Genomic DNA, 22888 nt, shown 5'->3' with positions numbered 1-22888 from the left:
AACTGTTCCTGGGAGTGCTGGAGCTGGGACAGAACAACCATAGGCAGGCACTAGGATGGCTGATGTGGCCTAGGTGAGGGGTTAGCACCAGTCTGACTTAACCAGGGGGATGTGTAAAGAATTGACTGTACTGCATTGGGCTGGGAATGGATCTTTAGGGGGTGAGATGACACTTTGCTCCTAAGAGAATTGCACTTGGCTTTTAGGCCAAATTGGGCCTTTAAGCTGTACATGTTGTTCCCTGAGGGACCTGGTAAGGAGCCTGACCTGAGCCTGCTGCTGGCAGGCTTGGCAACGCGCTCCTGCTCTGACAAGTGCTTCCGTGTAGGTACCCCCACACAGGCAGACTTGGAGTCATTGGATGTCTGTATTCTTCATGCTTTATGATCACCATCTAGAGAGCATCATCTCTTGAGGCTGTCTTCCTGGTCTTCTGAATGGCTTGTTTAAATTTAACCAAGCATTGAGGGGAAGTACATCAAGGATTCTGTAGCATCCCAGACTGGTTTGGGTTGGAAGGGACCTTAAAGGTCATCCAGTTCCAACCCCCTTGTGCTGTCCCTACACCTCTTGTCCAAAGCCCCTCTCCAGGTTTCTTATAGCCATTTTAGGCACTGGGAGCTGCTCCAAGGTCTCCCCAGCCCAGTTTGGACCAGCAGGAGATCCTGACTACTTCAAGGATGTCAATGCTTCCTGTATAAAAATGGGCTCTGCTGAATAATGTCAAAGTGCAGTTTCATGCATGATTTCACCAAGGTAAATAGCAACTGCTCAGTGCAAGGAGGAGGAAGAAAGTCACAGACCTTTAATGGAGCTTGTCTGAGTGATGGCTGGCACCCATTGGGAATGAAGGCAGGTTGCCTGGAATTCTTCAGTGAGGTTTCTCTTCCTGAGTGCTTTGGGACCTGTGGATTTCTGGTTGTTTCCAGCTGGCTGTAACAGAAGAGAAAGCAGGAAATGAGGAGTCCAAGGAACTAGCTGGGAAAGTGCTGTTTTCAGGGAGATTGGAAGAGAAAGAGTGAATCAATGAGCCAGGGGAGAGCATGGGGATTTTAACAGCCCTCTGAGCAAGAAAGATGGGGGAAGGGGGGGGAACACCACATAAATGTGTCACAAAAGAAGGGGGATTTAGGTTTCTCCAACAGGACTTTCTGGTTTGCTTTGGAAACACAAAGCTTTGTGTTTCCTGCTCATGGAGGCAGGGACTGTGGAGGTAGGACAAGGGGTGATGGGTGTAAAGTGAAACTGGAGAAGTTCAGGTTGAAGATGAGGAAGTTCTTGCCTGTGAGGGTGGTGAGACACTGGCACAAGGTGCACAAAAAGGTGGTGAATGCTCCATCCCTGGCAGCGTTCAAGACAAAGCCTTGGGTGACATGATCTAGTGTGAGGTGTCCCTGCGCATGGCAGGGGGTTGGAACTGGATGACCTTAAGGTCTCTTCCAACCCAAACCATTCCATGATTCTAAGTCTTATTTGTAAAGAGGAAATCTCCCTTAAACTAGTGTGTATGTGTAGGGATTGTGCTTGGCTGTTTCTTTGAAGGCATGCGAGACTGTTCTGGACTGATTGTGGGTTGGGAGGAAGACAGGGACACCTAGGAACTGTTTTCAAGGGCTCAAATGTGGGCCAAGGGAGAACACCCAGCTTGATCAAAGATAGGCTCTGTGGTTCCAGGAATGAGAGGTCACGTCTTCCTGACTGGTTGGAATTCCTGAAGCGAGCTGCTGCCAAAAGTAATATGGATTTTGGTGTGGGTTTGGAGGAGGGGAAAGACAGAACAAGGGAGAGTGAGATGAACAAGGGGAAGCTGGTGCTGGGTTCTTTGGTTTTAAACCTGAGTTTGTCATCTCTGACCTACTGAGAGATGGAAAATGAACATCAAGTTTCTGCTGGCTGTAAGAAGCAGCTTTGCCCACAGCCCAAATCCAAGCAAAACCCACTGGTGTTTGGAAACCCTGACGGAAGAGCCCAGGAAGCACTTCCCAGACCTGAAGGGCACAGCTAGAGCATCCCAGCAGAGTGTGGATGGGTGTCCCCGGGGTGCTGATGGTGTCACCACAGTGTGACTGAGGTTAAAACCACAGGACATGTGCACGAATATCCACGAGCAGAAGCTTGGAACAGGCTGAGCTGAGGGGGTGCAGCTCTCCAGAGCCCACAGAGGGCTCTACCAGGGGTGGCTTGACGTGGTGAGTGTGTGATTCCCCTTGGAAGTAGCTCACGAGTGCCCTTCCTGGCAGGAAAACCTTGGCAGCTGCTGCAGGGATGAGGGTGGCTGTTGGGAATCTGGGAGCAGTGGAGCCTGTTTCCAACAACTTCTCTGTTAGTTTTGGGGCTGAGCTGTGCTGTGAAACCAAGTCCATGTGCTCCAGCTTCCAGCACACTGACAAGAAGCCACAGGCGTGGTTGCAAGAGCAAGGTGAGTGCATATGAGCAGCATGCAGGGCAGGGGGGGAGATATCTTGACACATATATGTGTAAGTATCTTTTGGGCAGAGGCATTTACAGCTAAGTCTGAATTGTGAAACGCAGCTGGGAGCGTGTTGGGTTTGTTCTCCAGAGGGAGCTCGTTGTTTGTGTGCTGCTGCCTCCCCTCGCTGCGATCACAGCGGCAGCTCTGAGCCCCTCACAATGCCACCACCACCTGGAGCTGCAGCTCCTGCTGTGGAAGTGCCCAGAGGCTGGGCACAGACCACCATGGGGGGCATCTCCCTGCAGGTTTATGCTCCGTGGCCTTCAGCTCAGTGGAGAACTTGCCAGTTGGCATCTGAAGCCCTGGCTTTAGTTTTAAAACGAATCTTTCCCTCTCTCCCCCACCTTCTTTGTGCTGACAGGAGAGAATTCACTTGCTAATTATACCCGGGTCCATTTCCAATGGGAATGCAGAGGGTGATTTGTCAGGGAGCTGCAGACAGCTCTCCCCGTTCCCTTGCCTGCATCAGCAAGAACTTTTGCAAGCCCATTTAATTTCTTGTCATCTTTTAATCCAGCTCCTTTCCCCCTCTAGTCAGGGTGTGAAGGAGAGAAGCTGGTTTATTAATCATTGTAGCAAAAGGCTGAGGAATCCAGCGTTTCTTCGGTGGTGTTTGTTTCCTGTGTCACCAGTCAGCATTCCCAGAGCCACAGGCTCAGAACCATTCAGGCATGGGAAAAATCAGGTTCCCTCATTGTGCAGACCTGATAAATGTGGATGCAGGGAGCCAGGTTTTGCTGCCTTTGGGGTCTTAAAAGGTGTTATTCCAGAATTCCCAGCACTTTATGCAAGAACCTGCTTAAAATAAAGCCTGAAAGCCCAGGTCTGTGCAACACTGAGGACACAAAGTGAGGGAGTGTAGTCTTCCTGAGTTGAATGGGAACTTGTAGCTCATAAAACCAGGTATGTGCCTAAACTGAGGTCCCAAATCTCCTGGAATGAAGGGAAGAGCTCTGGATGCTGCAGAACTTTGCCACTATGCTGTAATGCACTTGAATTTATCTAAAGCTGCACGGTAAGTGCCACAGTTATCACTTACTGGAGATGAAGGAGGAGGGGTTGAATGTTCACACCTCTGGGACTTGCAGGGTTTCTCTCTTTGCTCTGTCCCTTTCTTCCACGCCTTGTGCTGTCTCTCCTGTCTTCAACCCATTCTCGCTCCTGCCCTGATGCCTTTCCAAGGAAGTTGTTGCTTGCTTTGGACACTTCCTCTATTACTCCACAGCAGTTTCACCTGAAATGCCAAAGGCAAAACATCTAAACCATTTCCTGGGCTGCACCCCCAGAAAGTGAGCAGCAGGTCAAGGGAGGGTCCTGCATCCAGCTCCAGGGCAACAACACAAGAGGGATGTGGAGCTGTTGGAGCAAGGCCGGAGGAGGCCACCGAGATGCTGTGAGAGCTGAAGCAGCTCTGCTCTGGAGCCAGGCTGAGAGAGGTGGGCTGGGGCAGCCTGGAGAAGGCTTCTTAAGGGGAGACCTTAGGGCAGCTCCAGTGCCTAAAGGGGCTATAAGAAACGTGGAGAGGATGTAGGGACAGGACAAAGGGGAATGGCTTTAACCTGCTAGAGGAGAGGTTGAGATGAGCTCTTAGGCAGAAGATCTCTGTGAGGGTGCTGAGGCGCTGGCACAGGGTGCTCAGAGAAGCTGTGGCTGCCCCAACCCTGGCAGTGTTCAAGGCCAGGTTGGACACAGGGGCTTGGAGCAACCTGCTCTAGTGGAAGGTGTCCCTGCCCGTGGCAGGGGGTTGGAACTGGATGAGCTTTAAGCTCCCTTCCATCCACCGCGCTGGCGTGCGAAGGTTGTTTATTGTCTGCCTCAACAAATTAGAGGTCAATTAGGAGGGGAAGGCGGGGTCGCGATTGTACCCCGGCGGGCGGCGCTAGGACCCAGCGCGGGGCTGCCGGGGGCGGGGCACGTCGCGGCAGCGGTGGGGGGGGGCTGCGGGCGCTGGGCCCTGTTGTGCGGCAGCCGCTGGGCCCGCACCGGCCCCGCCGCCCCCCGCCATGGAGGACCCGTCGCGGCTGCTGGCGGCGGCGCACGGCGCCGGGGTACCGCTGCCCGGCGGCATCCCGCAGCCCCCGCCGCCCGCCGCGGGGGATCCGGCCGCCGCTCCCCCGCCGGGGCCGCCGCCGCCCGCGCACCACGACACGGGCGATGTCCTGCAGCAGATCATGGCTATCACCGACCAGAGCCTGGACGAGGCCCAGGCCAGGTACCGGCGGAGGGGTCGGGGGGGAGCAGCTCGGTACCGGCCGCCTTCCCGCGCAGCCCGGCGCCGTGACTCAGCTCTGCCTCGGTGCCCCGGTGGTTCCCGGGGCTGTGGCCAGGGCAGCGGTCCCGCTGCCGCGGCTCCGGTAGGGGAATGGGGTGGGGGAGGTTGATGGGAAATCGCCCACTGGAGGCGGAAAGTTCCACGTCCGTTTCCCGGTGTTTGCGTGTCTTGGCCTCCCATCCGCTGGGGAACGCTTCGGTACCGGCCTCCCGCACCGGGAGGGTGCCCTGGTTCCCCGTCGTTAATGCTCCGGTTCTCCGTCCTCGCTGTGCTCGCGTGATGCGGGTACAGAAATCGCAGCCGTTGTCCCCGGTGCAAACGGGATTGGCCGGCCTGAGGCTGCCCGGAACGGGAGAACGGAAGCGGCGGCTGCTGGTGAGGGCCGAAGTTTGCTCGGGAGGGGGAGCCCCTCGCACCCGTTTTGGGGACGTTTCTTTAATCTCACCCTGAAGTTTGGCCGGTTTTGGGTCCGTTTCTTTAATCTCGCCCTGAAGTTTGGCCGGTTTTGGGTCCATTTCTTTAATCTCACCCTAAAGTTTGGCCGGTTTTGGGTCCGTTTCTTTAATCTCAACCTAACGTTTGGCCGGTTTTGGGTCTGTTTATTAATCTCAACCTAAAGTTTAGCCGGTTTTGGGTACATTTATTAATCTCAGAGTTGAGGAGTGACCTTTGAAAACTGGCCTGACCGTTGTTTTAAGCTAAATTATTTCAATTTGGGCTTAGCAACCCTGTCAAGCTCCAGCTGAAGCTCCAAAGGCCCTTGAATTTTAAAGCACTTCTACATCTATATGCGAAAATACACCAAAGAAAGAAGCTCTTGTCTTGTGCATGAGGGTGTCGGGGTTGCACAGTCCTCCTCACAAGAGTTAGCAGCCCTGTGAATTGTAGAATTAGTCTGGGTCTTATCTCTGCTGCCTCATACCTAAACGCGGCTTTTTAGGTCCCAGTGCAGAGGCTCCGGAGTCACTGCCCTTCTCCTGCTCTCTCCCGTTTTCCCCTCGTCAGGCGAGGACAATAGGCTCCAGCGCTGCCTTCCCGGCTGCCTTTGTTCTCCGGCTGTTTGTGTGGGGTTGATGTTATCAAACATCTCCCTCACTGACCGGGTTTTATACTTCTTTTGGCCCTGTCACCAAGGGAAGCCGTCAGCTGACTTCAGCTTCTGCCAGCGGGCATGTGAGAAGGAAAGGCCAGTTTGTATTTAGCTCAAACCCAGCTTGCAACCTCGCTGTAAAAGCCATCAAAATACTATTTCCGACTTGCAAAGGGCTCACAAGAAGCAAAAGAGACTTTTGGAGGTGGATGTTGCAGCCAGACTGCTGCTTTCTGCTCACTTCCAGCACAAGTTGGGCACCTAAGGGTGGGCTGCCCTGGAAGATGGGAGGTAAAATACCCCGCCTTGTGAAACCTCCTGCTTGACACGGTGCTCACCACCACGCTCCAAACGTGTGTTCAGCTCAGCCCAAGGCGCAGTTCTCTGTTTTGATTAGACATGAGGGTGGCTTCTGTGTTAATGGTGTCATTAATGCTGTCTCTTCCTGGGGAGAAGGGGGAAAACAAGGCAGCAAATGCCGGAAGAGCTTCAAAAAGGCAGAACTAGCACAGGCAGTAAAACTCTGTGCTTGGATCTGCCCAGTGCAATCTGCTTTCCGTGGGGGCAGGTGGCTGCGAGTCCGTGTTCCTCCTGGTTGGATTCTCTGTGCTCTAAACCCACCGGGCTTTTCCTTTCTGTTGGGTGGCTTCCATCATGAGGTGTTCTCGAAGCATCCCAAACTCCCCAAGGAACTTTTTCTCCTCCAAGTACCAGATCTGGGTGCCAACCTGCTGTGACTGTGGCGTGCTCCAGCTCTGCCTTTCCCTGTGGGCCTTCAACTCCTTCTTTCTTCTTCTTCCATTTCAGAAAGCATGCCTTGAACTGCCACAGAATGAAGCCTGCCCTGTTCAGCGTCCTGTGTGAGATCAAGGAGAAAACAGGTGTGTTGGTGTTGGGTTTGGCTTTGGCTTGCCAAAACCCCCTGTGTTTCCTTGTTAGCTTTGCTCCTGTTTAACACGGCCCGTGTTTTCCCTGATAGATTCTACATCTTCAGGCTGTATTTGTCTCTGTAAGCTGGAAAATGGTGGTGGTTTTCCCCTTTAAGGAATTGGTACCCAAATTTGTGGGGATAGTAAGAGAACCAAGTTGACAAATAACTATTATAGGGAAAAAGGGACACTTGGCTGTGCTTTCTAATAGCTTTGAGGCAGACATGAGGAGAGTTTGGTTGCAGATAATGCCTTCTTGCCACAACAGTGCGCTGCTGAAGAGAAACGGGGTGGGATTAAGCGTGTTGGCCGGGTGTGCTTTGACGTGTGTCCATCCTGTGAGCATCACTGTCCTTAAAAAGGGTCTTTCATCCGTTTTTTCCTTCCTCCTCCTGTGTTTTCTGGATTGAAACAGGGATTTCTCTGAGGTAACCAGGGCCAGCCTGATGCTGCTTTCGCTTTGGTCTCGGAGATTTCTGAATGTCTGATGCTCTGTCTCTTCCTTATTTAAATTACAGGGAGCAGATGTTATGGCTTGGAGCAAACAAAAGCCTGGGCCTACTGTAGCACAAGGGGGTTTGTGACCCAGGCACACAAGCTTCTTTTCTAGCTGAGAAATCAGTTTCCAACATGTTCCTCCTCCTCCCCCCCCCATCTTTCTGGTGCTCTTTGTTGGAGCGCGAGTGTCGCTCACAATAGCTCAGGATCAGCTGTACAAAGGGTGCTGAGAAATGCTCCTCAGTCCTGCTTCGTAATTAAAAAGAAATGAGAAACGACTCTTTGTCATTGAAATAGATTTGGCCACGGTTCACATCTCACCCAAGCCCCCTTCCCCAACCCCCCGCCCCAAATAATTCTCCGTTTTGATGGTTTTAAACCAGTTCTGGGAAAAGCAGGTATTTTATTTCCAAGTCTTAAAGAGCTGCCTTGAGCATCCGCAGCTATTTGAAGAGGCATCAAATCCAATCAATTTGGGAGCTCACAGAAGCATTTGGAGCAGTTTTAATCTCCCCAGCAGGGTTTTTGCTGGGTGGGTTGTGCCTCAAGTGTATGAATTCAAACGTGGCAGAATTCTATCTTAAAATCAGAGTGAAGCATCTGTAGTGTTAAAGATACACGCTTTTTAGTGCTGAATATGATGTTTCAGGGTTTTGCTTGTAGGCTGATGGAGGACGTGAGTCCTTGATGGGCTTCAGGCCCCTTGGGGCATGGCAAATGTATCTCTACCCACTTCTGTGTGGTGGGACTCGGGTTCTGCCTCTCTGAGGTAGGGAATGTGTTTGTGGCAGCATTGTAACATGGAGCATGGTGTTCTCTGGTGGTGGTTCTAGCTGCAACCCTCCATCCTCCCTCTTACTCAGCTGGGTTAATGCACCAGGTACCTTCTCACTCAGTTATGCCTTGGCAAGGGAAGGGGGAACATGCTGACTCTTTGCTGCTGAATTTGTTGGCATCCTTCTGGAGCAGAGTCTTGTTCTGCAGCGCTCGGAGCCCCACTGGCTTTTGTCTTCTGTTCCCATTCGTTTTCCTCTCTCCCCACTGTGACAAATGAGCCCCAGGTGTGGGTGTGGGGTTTTGGTGGCATGGAGAAGGAGTTGAGAAGGGGTTCAGGATTGCTTTGGGTAAAAGCTGATAAAATAGAAGCTTTCTCAGCTAACAGCTTGATTTGTGGGCTGCCAAATGGAGGAAATCCTTCTGTCCGAAGAACCCCCGCCCTGGTTGAGATTTAATGTGAGTTACTGGGAGTTACTGGGATTTGCAAGTGGAAGAGAGGGGATGGGGTCATCTGGGACAAAACCGAGCTGCTGATGAGGAGAGGTGCAGGTCCAACACTCACCTCCTGCTTCCTTGCACTCCCCACACGTGTTTGACACTTCAGACAGTACAGGCTGGTTGCTTCTGGGCTGAATTGAGCTGGTTTCAGTTCTAACGTGGGGTATCCTGCACAAAATAGACACATTTGTTATGTTCTTCTGCTTGCTCTATAAAGAAGAACAAGTCCAAGCATGTCTCACTTATTTTGGTACCAGGGATCTTGTTCAGTTCATTACAGAACTGTGAATCTTTAATTAATGAGATGCAAATATATTGTAATGGTTGTATTTGCATACTGACTGAGGCTCAGCACCTCAGGTTGGGCTGTATTTTAATGAAAGATTAATTAGGAATGATGGAGATTTCATTTTGTATAATTATTTTACAGATTTGATGACTCTCTGGTAGGTGACATGCCTAATGTTGTATTAGTGCAGTGGACAGGAGCCACTCCTGGGGCTTCCTGAGCCAGTGTAGGGTTTGTCCTGAATATCCAGAAAAGTGATGGATTCTGAAGGATTTTACCTCTATGCAAGGAATTTTTAAGTGGTGCTTTGATTTAAAGCATGTGCCATCACTGGTTGAGCCATAACCTCAGTTCTTGGAGTATTCAGAGAATGACAGAACACTGCCAGGGATGGGGCAGCCACAGCTTCTCTGGGGAACCTGTGGCAGTGTCCCACCACCCTCACAGGAAAGAACTTCTGCCTAAGAGCTCATCTCCATCTCCCCTCTGGCGGGTTAAAGCCAGAATCAGAAGGGTGTAAACCCCACGGTTGAGATAAGAACAGTTTAATAACTAAAGTACAATATAAAACTACTACTACTACTAATAATAAGGGAAGTAGCAAGGGGGGAGAGTATAAAACTAAAAGAGGAAAGGAAAGAAAACCAATGAACTCAAGTGATGCCCAATACAATTGCTCAGCACCCGCTGACCGATACCTGGCCTGACCCCAGCAGCGATCGGTCCCTTCTGGGTGACTCTCCCCTGTTTCTATCCCAGCATGACATTCCATGGTATGGAATATCCCTTTGGCTAGTTCAGGTTAGGTGTCCTGTCTCTGCTCCCTCCTGGCTTCTTGTGCCCCTCCTCACTGGCAGAGCACGAGAACCTGAGGAGTCCTTGCTCAGGGTAAGTGCTACTGAGCAACGACTAAAGCATTGGTGTGTTACCAGCGTTCTTCCCAGACTGAAGCCAAAACCCAGCACGGCACCAGCTACTGGGAAGGAAAACTAAGTGTTACCAACCAGTTGGGGATGGTTTACTCCTTTCTAGTTTCTTCTGCCAGCCACCGAGAGTCTTCCCGTGAGGTGAAGGTGTGCTACACGTGCTTTGCAGCAGTCAGTTTGAGCTGAGCTTATGTGTAATTGATGATAACTAATGTCTAATTACCATGATGAGACAAGTGACATAAAATTAAGCTGCAGCTGGGAGCTTGACTTCAACGTGAGGTGTCTGATGTGCATCATAATGCGCAGAGAAAGACATTTGGCAGCAGCACGTTCAAGTAAGAAGGTGACACCAAAACTCATTTAATTTATGACTGTCCATCCCAGAAGGTTAACAAGAGTTTTGCCCGAAAGACTGAGGAGCAAATGGCCACTGGTGACCTCTGGGCAAGAAGGAGAACTGGGGGTTTCTAAACCCAAATCCAACAAGAAATAAAACCCCACCTTTTGTCTGTGCTTCATAGAATCATAGAATAGTTGGGATTGGAAAGGACAGTAAGATCATCCAGTTCCAACCCCCTGCCATGGGCAGGGACACCTCACACTAGACTATGTCACCCAAGACTCTTTCCAACCTGGCCTTGAACCAGGGATGGAGCAGTTACCACTTCTCTGGGCAACCTGTTCAGTACCTGAGCACCCTCACAGGGAAGAACTTCTTCCTTACCTCCAACCTGAACTTCCCCTGTTTCAGTTTGAGCCCATTACCTCTTGTCCTATCACTACAATGGTTGGTTTCCTTTCCTGTGATGTTCACACAGGAAAGGGGGTATACAGTAGATGCTCTGCTGGGTTAGGCTTGGTTTAAAGGATTTCATTCTGTCATGAGTTGGAAAAGCCTTAAAATAGCCAACACTTGTTGTTGCCTTAGCCCACGTTCAGCAGTTACTCATGTACTACGTCAGAACTGTTTCTGCTTTGCCTTTTGCTGGGTTAAGACGGCTGGGGATGCTCTGGAGGAGCCCTGGCTTGTCCTGATGAGTGAATTCAGGTCAGCAGCCACTCCAAAGCGCTCTCTCCATCAGAACTGTGTTGGAATTTCTGGGTAGCCTGCAAAACATCAAGTTCAGCAACATGTTTGTAAGCTTAGGCTGTGTTCAACATCCCCTCTCTGGTGCACTGGCGTTTTTTAGATGAGTTCTTACTTTGCCCGCAGAATTGTTATCAAGGTGCATGTTTAATGTCTCAACGTCCACATTGTTCTCCTGCCCTCACATAGAACCTTTGTGTAACCACATCTTTTGTGTTTAAGCTTCAGTAGGGAATGTAATATCCCATGAACCTGCCAATTCCCATTTGGAAAAGGTCATTTGCTTTGGTAGCTTTGCAAGGTTCAGACCGACTGTTCGCCCAACTAAAACTGTCCAGCAATGAAAATCAAATGAAAAGCCCGAAAGCTGTTGGGCATTTTCTTGGTGTTGCCTCAATCTCTCGCGAGTTCTTCTCTTTTTAACAAGAGGAGTTCAGAATAAATGGTCCAAAAAATGGGGGAGATTAAGTTTTTAAATGGAATTTGCTTGGAATCAAACTTAAATGGTCTGAGCACACAGACTGCTGCGCTTGGCTTTGTTGAATCTAAGCTTAGGGCTTTGTTGAACTTAAGGAAACTGTCTCCTGGTGCATTTTTTTGGTCCCTGTTTCAGATTTTGATAGATTTTGAATAGATTGTAATAGATAATTCAGCTCTGGTAAGACTTCAATCCATGGCCAGGTGCTGCACAGCCTGCTGGTATCCTTGGTGTCCAAAGGCTGAGCTCAAACTCGCCCCTTGCATATAGATTCCCTCCTTCTGTTTTCTGTAAAGACCCACTAAAACCTCTGAACTATTCTGCCAGAATCGAAGTGGATGCTCTTTCCTGTTCCAAAATAACCTTTTGATTCCTTCTTTATGTCTGTCTAGTGTTAAGTATTCGCGGTATTCAGGAAGAAGATCCCCCAGATGCTCAACTAATGAGACTAGATAACATGTTGCTGGCAGAGGGTGTCTCCGGGCCCGAGAAAAGAGGAAGAGGAGGACCGATGGCTGTAGCAGCAACATCAGGTGGCTGTCCAAATGACAATAGCATTGAGCACTCTGACTACAGGGCCAAGCTGTCACAGATCCGACAGATATACCACTCTGAGCTAGAGAAATATGAACAGGTGATCTTTCTGCATGGAAGAGTTTTTATCATCTCAATTACAAATAACTGTTTTTTCCTTGGGTGTTTGGTTGTAAGGACACAACAGGGAGTAGAAGGAATTCAGGGGACCGTGAGGGTGTCAAATCCAGTTGAAAAGTGATCTCAGTGTTGCAGAAGTGAGGCGCAGATCGAGGGCCTGGACATCAAACTGAAGATAATAAATGTCTCGTTTCTCCTTGTTGCTGTTTTATTGAGAGTAACTAAGAGTAAAGCTGAAACATGGAAACTCCTCTGCAGCTGTTTGGGTTGAATTTCATGTTGGGGAAACGAACCTGAGCGTATTTCACTGTTTGTGGATACAAATGTGTGTGTTTCCAGGCCTGCAGTGAGTTCACCACCCACGTCATGAACCTGCTCAGGGAGCAGAGTCGAACGAGGCCGATCTCACCCAAGGAAATCGAGCGCATGGTGAACATCATCCATGGGAAGTTCAGCACCATCCAGATGCAGCTGAAGCAGAGCACGTGTGAGGCCGTGATGATCCTGCGCTCGCGCTTCCTTGATGCCAGGTACGGCCGCAGCAAACTGGCCACAGCAGAGGTTTAAACCTGAACTGCTTTTCTTGCTTCGCTGCATAAGAATCATAGAATAGTTTGGGTTGGAAAGGAGCTTAAGATCATCCAGTTCCAACCCCCTGCCATGGACAGGGATGCCTCACACTAGAGCGGGTTGCTCCAAGCCCTGTCCAACCTGGCCTTGAACACTGCCAGGGATGGGGCAGCCGCAGCTTCTCTGGGCACCCTGTGCCAGTGTCCCACCACCCTCACAGGGAAGAACTGCTGCCTTATCTCCAACCTGAACCTCCCTTGTTTCAGTTTGAACCCATCACCTCGTGTCCCATCACTCCAGTCCCTGCTGAAGGTCCCTCTCCACATCCTCGTAGCCCCCTTCAGACACTGGAAGCTGCTCTGAGGTCTCCACGCAGCTTCTCTTCTCCAGGCTGAACAGCCCCAATGTTCTCAGCGTGGCTCCATATGGGAGCTGCTCCAGCCCCTGCTCATCCTCGTGGCCTCCTCTGGCCTTGCTCCAGCAGCTCCATGTCCTTCTTACGTTGAGGACACCAGAACTGCACAGTGCTGCAAGTGGGGTCCCACGAGAGCGGAGTAGAGGGGCAGGATCACCTCCTTCAACCTGCTGCTCACGTTCCTTTTGATGCAGCCCAGGACACGGGTAGTTTCTGGGCTCAAGCACACACTGAACCTGGCTCATGTTCAGCTTCTCATGGACCAACACCCCCAAGTCCTTCTTCTCAGGCTGCTCTGAATCACTTCTCTGCCCAACCTGTAGCTGTTCCTGGAAAAGATTGAAATAGGAAGGATTCATCCTGTTTTGCTTGCTAAGGTACACTTTGACATCAACATCTCTTTAATCCCGCTCAACTCTTACGTTCTCCCTCAAAACAAATGGATTTTCGATGGGAAAAGAAGCTGACAGTGTCCCGTATCCAATGTATCACATCATTTAAATAGGAATAATTCATGTTTTCCAGGCGTAAACGACGGAACTTCAGCAAGCAGGCAACAGAGGTGCTGAATGAGTATTTTTATTCACATCTAAGTAATCCTTACCCCAGTGAAGAGGCCAAAGAAGAGCTAGCAAAGAAAGGTGGCATCACGGTTTCACAGGTACAAAGTGGTTTGGCTGGAATTAAGTGACCCTTTTTCTTCCCCTCAAACAACGGTTTGGGTTTTCCCACTCCCATAGTTTGTAACAGGCTTCGGTTGCCAGTACTTATCCATGATTTTGCTTACTCCCAAGGGTTTAGTAGTTATTTTCCGCTCAAAGCCTAGTTTAAAACATCTCCTTTGCTGACAGCTTGTGAATCTAGGGGCAAATGGAGTAGTTTGAGCTCATACTAACAGTGATGTATGTCTCCAGGTTTCCAACTGGTTTGGTAACAAAAGAATTCGCTACAAGAAAAACATGGGGAAGTTCCAAGAAGAAGCCAATATTTATGCTGCAAAAACAGCAGTGGATGCAACTAATGTCGTGGCTCAAGGCAACCAGGCAAATTCTCCATCTACACCAAATTCAGGTGAGGGACAGAGCCAGGGGAGGTTCTGGCTGCTTGGGAGTCTTCAGTTATTCCTTGTGATAATCAGTACCATGGAATACTGGTGTTTGAACCAGTTGTAGGATGTCTTTTCCTTTCAACGTATGTAATAGAACCATTTGGAGTGGGTTTTATTTCTCATTAAAACATGGGTTCGGGTTTGTTTTTTCAGCTTCCTCTGGCTCTTTTAAGATGACAAATTCCAGCGATTCGTTTATCAACTTGCAGTCCTTGACCTCCTACCAGAGCTCTCCAGTGGGAGCCAATGTGCAGTCACAGGTCAGTAAGGAAAAAGAAAACCCCAAAACTATTCCTGTGTTAAAATCCCATTTCTCTCTCCTTTCTATGGGATGAATAGGATGCCTAGGAGGTTGTGGAGTCTCTGTCCTTGGGGCCACTCAAAACGAACCTGCTCTATTTGACCCTGCTTTGGAGAGCAAGGTTGGATTAGACAATGTTGGGGTTTTTAAGGAGTTTCTTTTAATCCCAGAGAGGGATGGGGTCCTCTCCCTCTGGTGAGGATGCAAGAAATGCCTCAAGCCAAATTTCTCAAAGGAGTCAAAAACCAAACCTGCTTAAATACATACTTTCTATTGGAACTGGGATTTTCTCTCACAGCATTAACTGATACCTAAATTAATGAACTATTCTTCTATCCCTTTACATGAATGAATGGGTATTTGCTCATTTTAGAGCCAGTCTTCTTCCACGTAACTGGATCTTGGCTTAGGATTTGTGCTTAACAGCATTGTTAAACTCATCCTAAATGTCTAAATCCAGCTGAACTGCATCAAATTGGCTCCTCTGCCATAAAAGCTGTAAGTGGTAGGTGTGATACTCCGTTCTAACTCCAAGTGATGTGAACTAGCTCAATTAATAGCTAGAACTGCAAAGGAAACCTGGTTTCCTGCAAGGAAACCTGCCCGTAGCTTAAAGAGGTTTTGGTCCAAGCGATGCGTACCAGGTACAACTGCATTTCTTTCACTTGATCTTGTTTAATCCTCATTGTTCTCCTTGTTTCTAGATGGATTCCTTACATCATGTCATACACCAGGCAGGAAGATACGACACAATCGTGGGGAATCCTTTGTATACGACGCAGCGCATAGATGTAAGATGGACCGAGGTTTTCCTGACTAGAAACACAAATTCTGCCCAAGATCTGGTTAATGATCTGAAGTTTTATTCCCCCCTCCCCCCAGATGGCTGATGTGGGATAGGGAAAAGATGGAGTTTAAACCACCAGCCTTTCATAGAATCATGTAGAATGGGATTTTATGACGCATAGAATCATACAGAACATGATTCTGTAGTTCACAGAGTCATATAGAATCATACTTTGTTGTCTGCAGTCCTTAAGGATGTAATGGAAACCGGTATCTTCCTTCTCCTTTCAGGCTAATGGCAGCTGGCAGGATGCTACCACCCCTTCATCCATCACCTCACCGGCCGGAGACCCTGGAAGCGTTAATTCCGATGCGTCTAATTAAGTTTTTAGGACCTATCGATGAGAGGAAAGAGGTCATTAGTGTCATTTGTCAGTGTTGCTCTATTGCCAATCCTGTTGTTTCATACAACTCGACACACAGCTGATTACCTCAGAAAACCCCCTGGAACCAAGAGAAGATTGTGATTCCAATGATACCTCTCTACCTCTCAGCCTCACGCGGTTCTTTTGTGCCCATTGGGATGTGAAATTGTTCTAAGAGAACTCTGCTTCATTTTCCTAACCAAATTTGCTTCGTTTTGTTGGTTTGAAATACGGATTTTATGGCCAGAACCTAAAAGTGTCTCTTCTAAAGTTTTCCAGCTTCAGAAAAATTGACTTTATTTTGATTTCTGTCAAGTTTTTTTTTTTTTTCTAAGACATTTCTGTCCTAGTCAATAGCTACTAATAGTTACACCCCCCCAAACCCCATATTGTAATTGTATGCGTTCTCTGTATTGTCATTTTGTAGAGGAAAATAAGCTTTTCTTATCTAGACTTCATTGGGAGCGAATTAATCGGAATTGCTTTACCAAAACTCGCCCTGGCGTTTGCTCTGGGTCGGACCTTCCATCCTCCTTCATTCCACCCCATCCAATGTCTCGTGAAACAACCAAAACCCACCAGGAACACACCTGATAAGCGGTTTTTGTGCATTCCCGCAGCTGTTAACAAAGAGTCTGCCCCTTTCCCTTGGGATTTTATCAAAGATAATAAACTTCCAAAGCCTTTTTTTCCCCTTTTTTCCCCCCCTTTTTCTCCTTCCCGCCTTTTCCCTCAGGCGATGGGGGGGGAGGGGGGAGGGCGGTTCGCATGCGCCGAGCGTCTTCCCGCCTCCCTCTCAACATGGCGGAGCGGGACGCTGAGAGGAAGGAGGGCTCCGGTCCCGGCACGACCCCGCCGCGGCCCTCCGGTGGGTCCGAGGAGGAGGAGGTGAGCGCTGAAAGGCGCCCGGCCCGGCTGTGGGAGCCGCGGGGAGGCCTCGCTTCCAGCCCCGTAACCGTTTCTTCCCTCAGCGTTCCCCCGGCGGAGCGGGCGCGGCGGCGGCGGGCGTTGTGTCAGGTAAAGGGGGGACCGGGAGCGGGGGGATCGGCGGTGCTGAGCCGTCCCCCGGTGGGGAGATGTCCAGGAGGAGGATCTCCGGCCTGGGAGGTGCTGTGGGTGCCCGGGGGGTGTGAAGGGTGATGCAGGGATCGCGTCTCAGCGCTGCTGCTGCTCCCGGCTGGAAAGCCAAGTGCGAAAAGCAGGTTTGGTGCTTTTGAATCCCTAAGAAAGGCCATTTCCTCTCTTTCTATCTTGTTACCGTGTTGTTCGTTATCTTTATCTCAGATCCCGACTCTGGAGAGAAGGAAGTGGATCCTAAGCAATGCCTAAAGCTGCCTCATGTCACTGTTAACAAGAATGTTATTTCCCCTGGGACGACTGGAGCAGTGAGGAGGAAAAGCTCCCACAGAAGTCCTAACCTCAGGAACAACCCCCTCAGCCCAAACCTGTGGCGGCGTTCGAGCCTGAAGACCAAAGGCAGGAAATCTCTGCCCCCTGTTCACCAGGATGTCACAGGTATAATCCAGCCCTCCCTCCATCCTAGAGCAACCTGCAGCAGGAGGGTCGGAACTAGATGATCTCAAGGTTTCTTCCAACCCTATGATAAGCTGAAATCTGATTTCATGGCACAACCAGTAGGAATAACTACTAATAGCTAATATACTAATAGCGTGGCTGCATTATTCCTAATTCATACCTGCTGATGTCCGTGTTGGAAGTGGTCTTGGAGCTCATAGAACCATGGACTGGTTTGGAAAGGACCTTAAGATCATCTAGTTCCAACCCCCTGCCATGGGCAGGGACACCTCACGCTAAACCATGTCACCCAAGGCTCTGTCCAACCTGGCCTTGATACTTGAGTATAAAAGGAGGTGCTGCATTAAATTAGTGCTTTGCAGTCTCTGCCCTTTTATTGCCATGGTTGGGCTGTAAATGGGACTTTTCCTCGTTGGGAACTCTGTTTCTACCCCTTTTCCCTGCTCCATGTCCTGCAAACTGCACTGCTGTACAACAGCTTTTATTGTCTTTTGGGAACATTGGAGCCATTTAATGGTTCTTGAATGGTTTTGTTCTGATTTTTCCCCAGAATTAAGCAAATCAATCAGCCTGGATCTGCCAGAGGAAGACCGGCTTTCCGAGCTGCTCTTCTCCAGTTTCCAAGTAAGGCCTTTCTTCTGCCACCAAACGTTCTGATTTGTGGGCTGTGAGCAAGCGGAGGAGGGACTCCTTCCTCCTTCAGTAACAAATCCCCCCACGAGCTTTGTCCTTCACCTCAGAAAAGGCCACTAAAACCTTTTCCATCTTCTCCTTAGTTTGCAGCACAGAAGCTTGAGCAAAGTTTGAAGCACAAGGATGGCTTTAACCCGGAGGCTTTCAGATCCAATGGTAAGGGCTGACAGACATGTCAGGAAGGGGAATCCTGAGCTTAAGAATAGCAACCCTTCCCTGTAATCCTCTCGGAATGACACCAGGCATCTCCTGGAGGGGTGGAATGCAGCCAGAGGCAGGGACACCTTCCACTAGAGCAGGTTGCATCCAACGTGGCCTTGAACACTGCCAGGAATGGTTCATCCAAACCTTCTCCATTCAACCCATTCTAGGGTCCCAGCACCCTCACAGGGAAGAACTTCTGCCTAAGAGCTCATCTCAGTCTCCCCTCTTGCAGGTTAAAGCCATTCCCCTTGTCCTGTCCCTACAAGCCCTTAACTGTTTTTAAGATGCTGAGTGTGACCATAGTTTCTGGGAGGAAAAACAGAGACAGTAATGGGTGGCCACAGCGATGAGTTAGTCCTTTAGAAACAGGATAAGTAATCACAAGAACACATTCCCACAAGGCATCACACCAGGAAGCAGCTCATGTTCTCCACATTCCCAGTTCTCAAAGCAGCACGTGTGAGCGTTGTATTAACCTGGTTTATTGTGTCTCCATCCCCAGCTCAGTCAGTTGGGGAAGACCTGAAGCATTTGCTGCAGCAGCTGAAACAAGATGGAACGCTGCAGAGATGTGTCCAGGAACCAGAAGGGTAAGGACCTGCCGTGCTCATCCCTTGTGGGATGGAAAGGTGGGAAAGGGGCTCTTGGGGAGCGGGATGAGAGTCTGGGGAGTGACGGTTTGAACTGGAAAGATCAGACATGGGGAAGAAATTCCATCTGCTCACCTGAATTTGCTGAGTGACCCCGTTGCCTGCAGCTACTGGGGCTCCTGGGGCATCCTGCCTGTGGCTACCGGGGTTCCTGGGGCTGATGCTGCTGGACAACCAGCACTGAATATCAGGGGGTCATTACCGAGGATCCTAAATCCCTTGGGATTCCTGTGCACCGCCCTAAATCCCACTAGCTTCTCTCTCCATCTCAGGATGTCACAGGACTTGGCTGTGGAGGAGTCGGTGGCTGAAATGAAGGAGCACATGGCCAGGTAAGCCCAGCACGGGCACAGCCTGAGGCTCTCCACCCCTTCCTCGGGGCTATTTTGGGACAGATTTCATTCTGTTTTGCCATTTTTGCTGCCGGGAGCCTGTGCTGTGGTGCTGCTTCACTCCCTCCTCGCTCTGCAGGTTAACTGCTGAGTCCCACGCCTGGGATGAGCTCCTGCTGCGCCACCAGAAGAGCGCCGAGGAAGCAGCCAGGTGGGAATTGGCCTCCACGAACATTCCAACGTTGGGTGGTTAAACTGACCCTGAAACCATCCCGCTTTCCTGATAAACCACTCCTGTTCCGCAGGCGGCTGGAAGAGCACCGGGATAGTGGGGTGCCAGTGGATTACCTCCATACCTCCCAGGCCAAGGTCCTCCGCAGCAAACCCAACTACAAGCAGATCCTGGCTGAGCAGAGGGAGGCGCTGACCTCCATGGAGCTGGTGGTGAGCTGGGCTCGGGAAGGGGGGTTAGGGGCAAAATTCCTCCCTCCCCCAGCCGGGATTTGGTGATTTTGGGATCAATTTTTGGCCTTAATCCTTGCCTTTGCAGTTTGATGAGTTGCAGCAAACGGGGCAGCTCTTGCAGACCTTCACCGAGGAGAGCGAGCAGTACCTGCAGCGCCTCTCCAAGCAGCTCGGTAAGGGGGAGCCATCGGGGTGGGGGTGTGGAAGCCTCCGGGGGGGCGGCATGAATGGGCTTTAACGGGTGTTTTCCTCTCGTTCCAGCCGCAAGGACCTTCGGGCAGCTGGAGCAGTCCCCCGTGCGCAAGCTGATCGCGGGCCCGCCGCGGAGGCAGCGCCCGCCGTTGGACTGAACCGGCGGGGCCGCGCCACCGGGGCCGCTGTAATAAAAGCTTCCGCGTTTGAAGGCGCTCCTGGAGTCGGTCGCCGTTTACTGGTCAGGGCGTGTGTCAATCAGAGCGCTTCAGCCAATCGCCGCAGCCTTTCGCAGCGCTCGTCCAATGGCTGCTCAGTAACGGGAGGGGGCGGAGCTCCGCCACTTCCGCGGCGGAAGCGGGTGCTATGGCGGCGGCGGCGGCGGACGAGGCGCCGCTCACCGGCGTGGCTTGGGCGGCTGCGCCCGACGCGGCCCCCGCCGGTTGGACCGTGGTAGGCGCGGGGGGGGGGTGTGATGTCGGTAGCGCCGCCCGGTTCCAGCGCGGGCTGACGCTCCGTGTGTCCGCAGATCGGCGTTACCGTGGAGGGCGCGGCGGCCAGCCTGGGCAAGGGCTTCGGGCACAAGAGCGGCGGGTACCTGTGCGTGAGCGGCGGCAGAGCCCAGGTGTGGGGCGGGGGGAACCGGGACCGGGAGGGCCAGAAGGGTTGTGGCCAGTCCGGTGCTGAGGTCCCGGCCCGGTCCCATCCAGGCACCTCCCGGGCCCGTGGTGACCGACGTGCTGGTGCTGAGCGACCGGAGCCCGCAGCCCGCTGGCTACACCCGCGCCCCCGAGTTCCCGGAGCCTCGTAAGTGCCGCCCCGAGCGCCGGAGCAGGAGAAGACCGGGCCGGACAAGTGGTGGTGACCCCGGTCCTCCTGCCTGCTCGTCCCGCAGGACCCGGCGGCTCCCGGAAGAAGCGGCTGTATGTGAAGCTGCAGCCGGTGGCCGACGCTGACACGGCCGTGGTAGACATCAAGCTGAGTTCCAAGAGCAAAACGCTCCCGCACTACACCAAAGCAGGGTATGGGACCTGCCCCCGCCACCGCCGGCCCTTTCCCAGCCCTTTATCCCAAGCCCCAACTTGGCTCCGTGGCGTTTTGTTTCAGGGAAATGGGGAATTTTGCCATCTGGTGTAAGAAAGGGCCCGTTCTGAAGCCTGTCCCCAAGCCACGGAGCATCAGCACAGGCCTGAAGCAGCTCTCGCTCCAGTCCCCCGACTCTGGGTACACACATTTATTCATTCCCCACCCAAGTCTTACCTGGACAAGTCCAGGAATAACTCCCGGGACTCCCAGTTTCTGTTCCCTGCATCCAGGGCTGGTTCTGGCTGCTCATGTCTCACCTCTTCTCATTGCTCCAGGGCACCCGCTGCTCGCTGCAGCATCAAACGCGCTGCTTCTCAGCACGAGGCTCTGTACGACACCTCCAACATCTATGGCCTCTCAGGTAATAAAGTGCTGCTTTCTTGGATGACACCAAGTTGGGTGGGAGTGTTGATGTGCTGGAGGGTCTCCAGAGGGATCTGGATCCATGGGATGAGGCCAGTGGGATAAGGTTCACCAAGGCAAAGTGCTGCGTCGTGCACTTGCGCCACAAACACCCCATGGAACACTCCAGGCTTAGGGAAGAGTGGTTGGAAACTGCTCATGGAAAAAGACCTGGGGTGCTGATTGATAGAGCTGAACATGAGCAGCTTGTGCCCAAGCAGGCAAGAATTCCACCAGCATCCTGGCCTGGCTCAGCACCAGTGTGGCAGCAGGGCCAGGGCAGGGATTGTCCCGCTGTGCTGGGCACTGGTGAGGCTGCACCTCAAATTCTGTGTCCAGTTCTGGGCCTCTCACTACAAGAGAGACATTGAGGTGCTGGAGCGGGGCCAGAGAAGGGCCCCGGAGCTGGTGCAGGGCCTGGAGCACAAGTGTGATGAGGAACGGCTGAGGGACCTGGGGGGTTTAGTCTGGAGAAGAGAAGGCTCAGGGGGGGCCTTATCGCTCTCTGCAACTGCCTGACAGGAGGATGGAGCCAGGAGGGGGCTGGTCTCTGCTCCTAACGGATGGGACAAGAGGAAATGGCCTCAAGCTGCACCAGGGGAGATTTAGATGGGTATTGGGAATAATTCTTTCCCCAGAGGGTGCTCAGGCACTGGAACAGGCTGCCCAGGGCAGTGCTGGAGTCACACATCACAAACCATGTAGCCGAGGCCCTCAGTGCCAGGGGTTAGTGGTGGCCTTGGCAGTGCTGGGGAACGGTTGGACTTGATGGAATTAAAAGTCTTTTCCAACCTGGTTGATTCTCTGATTCTCCTCAGGGCTGCTCCATCCAGCCTGTGTTTGTGCTTGGGAATGCCCTGACCCAGGGGCAGGACCTTGCCCCTGGTTGTTGAACTCCATGAGGTCCACATTGTCCCACCTCTCCAGGTCCCTCTGGCTCCATCCCATCCCCTCCCTCCAGCGAGTCACTGCAGCACACATTATCCATGTCACCAACAGCTACTTTATGCCCCAAGGAGGTAACTGTATCCCCTGAGCAGCTCCTCCACTTTTCCTAAAGCCTCTCCCTTCTCTCCCCAGCCATGGACGGAGTCCCTTTCACACTACACCCCAAATTTGACAGCAGGCTCCGCTCTGGCAGCAACGTGAGTCCTCCTTTAAGCTGCTGTTCTTAGTCCTCCCTCCTACCTCAAGTAGAAACATGGCTTTTGGGCTTTTTTTAGGCTCTCCTCACAGACCTCAATGTGAAATCACTCGCTGATATCGAGGCAGAGGTGAGTAGCTGCACTGCTTGGGGTGGGGGCGGAAAGAGCAGTCGTGTGTTTTGCTTGTGAAACATCACAAAATGCTCGTTAAAATGGTAAATTTCTGCACTCCCAGCCCCTGGTCCTGACCAACTTTGGGGTTTTTTGTGTGTTTTCAGTACAATTATGCCTTTGTGGTTGAAAAGACGGCGGCTGCCAGGCTCCCCCCCAGCGTGTGTTAGCACCAGAGGCCACCTCGAGGATGTAAAGTGCAGCCAAACCCCTGCGGGGCTCAGCTCCTCTTCCTCACTCTGATTAAAGCTCAGGCTAAGATGAAGCAATGCAGTCGCTCTCTGCTGCCAGGAAGTGCTTAAGGAGGAAAATAAACACGTTTCTCTCCTCCCCTGCCAAGACCCGGTTGTGATGGTTCTGAACCTCAGGGCTGGCACAGCTCGTGGAGTGGTTCTGCTATGCTCTGTCACCCTTTACTCTGAGCATCATCTCC

General features: G+C 51.5%; 2 protein-coding genes and 1 long non-coding RNA gene across 6 annotated transcripts; 2 read left to right on the top strand and 1 right to left on the bottom strand.

The window, feature by feature from the left end:
* Positions 1-747: 747 nt before the first annotated feature.
* On the bottom strand, positions 748-5183 carry LOC115603413. Its single transcript, XR_003989864.1, has 3 exons — positions 4870-5183; positions 3513-3707; positions 748-933 (listed from the first exon to the last, which is right to left on the bottom strand). It is a non-coding gene; the product is annotated as an uncharacterized LOC115603413 (long non-coding RNA).
* On the top strand, positions 4381-19866 carry LOC115603396 (pre-B-cell leukemia transcription factor 4-like). 3 transcript variants are annotated; one of them, XM_030475235.1, is made up of 11 exons: positions 16361-16467; positions 16551-16596; positions 16864-17094; positions 17666-17739; positions 17892-17964; positions 18515-18602; positions 18935-18994; positions 19134-19205; positions 19300-19438; positions 19545-19632; positions 19721-19866. In XM_030475235.1, the coding sequence occupies exons 1-11, from the start codon at positions 16381-16383 to the stop codon at positions 19807-19809; spliced, it is 1047 nt and encodes a 348-aa protein (XP_030331095.1). In that variant the 5' UTR covers positions 16361-16380; the 3' UTR covers positions 19810-19866. The 3 variants fall into 3 exon arrangements, 2 of the variants coding, with proteins under 2 accessions (XP_030331094.1, XP_030331095.1); XM_030475234.1 differs by lacking the exons at positions 16361-16467; positions 16551-16596; positions 16864-17094; ... (6 more) ...; positions 19545-19632; positions 19721-19866 and adding exons at positions 4381-4685; positions 6643-6716; positions 11713-11954; ... (4 more) ...; positions 15073-15159; positions 15446-16274; XR_003989858.1 differs by lacking the exons at positions 16361-16467; positions 16551-16596; positions 17892-17964; ... (4 more) ...; positions 19545-19632; positions 19721-19866 and adding exons at positions 4409-4685; positions 6643-6716; positions 11713-11954; ... (2 more) ...; positions 13874-14030; positions 14221-14327 and having other exon boundaries at positions 17666-17731.
* Positions 19867-19882: 16 nt separating this feature from the next.
* Positions 19883-22794, top strand: MVB12A (multivesicular body subunit 12A). Of its 2 annotated transcripts, XM_030475244.1 has the most exons (9): positions 19888-20104; positions 20181-20276; positions 20362-20458; positions 20547-20673; positions 20759-20875; positions 21013-21098; positions 22220-22284; positions 22363-22413; positions 22563-22794. In XM_030475244.1, exons 1-9 carry the CDS (start codon positions 20018-20020, stop codon positions 22623-22625), a joined length of 789 nt encoding a protein of 262 aa, XP_030331104.1. In that variant the 5' UTR covers positions 19888-20017; the 3' UTR covers positions 22626-22794. The 2 variants fall into 2 exon arrangements, with proteins under 2 accessions (XP_030331105.1, XP_030331104.1); XM_030475245.1 differs by lacking the exon at positions 20759-20875 and having other exon boundaries at positions 19883-20104.
* Positions 22795-22888: the final 94 nt, after the last annotated feature.

Source organism: Strigops habroptila, unplaced genomic scaffold (assembly GCF_004027225.2).
Source record: "Strigops habroptila isolate Jane unplaced genomic scaffold, bStrHab1.2.pri NW_022045634.1_ctg1, whole genome shotgun sequence".
Classification (NCBI taxonomy): Eukaryota; Metazoa; Chordata; class Aves; order Psittaciformes; family Psittacidae; genus Strigops; species Strigops habroptila.
The sequence above is the reverse complement of the archived record's forward strand: the minus strand, read 5'-3'. Positions and strand labels throughout refer to the sequence as shown.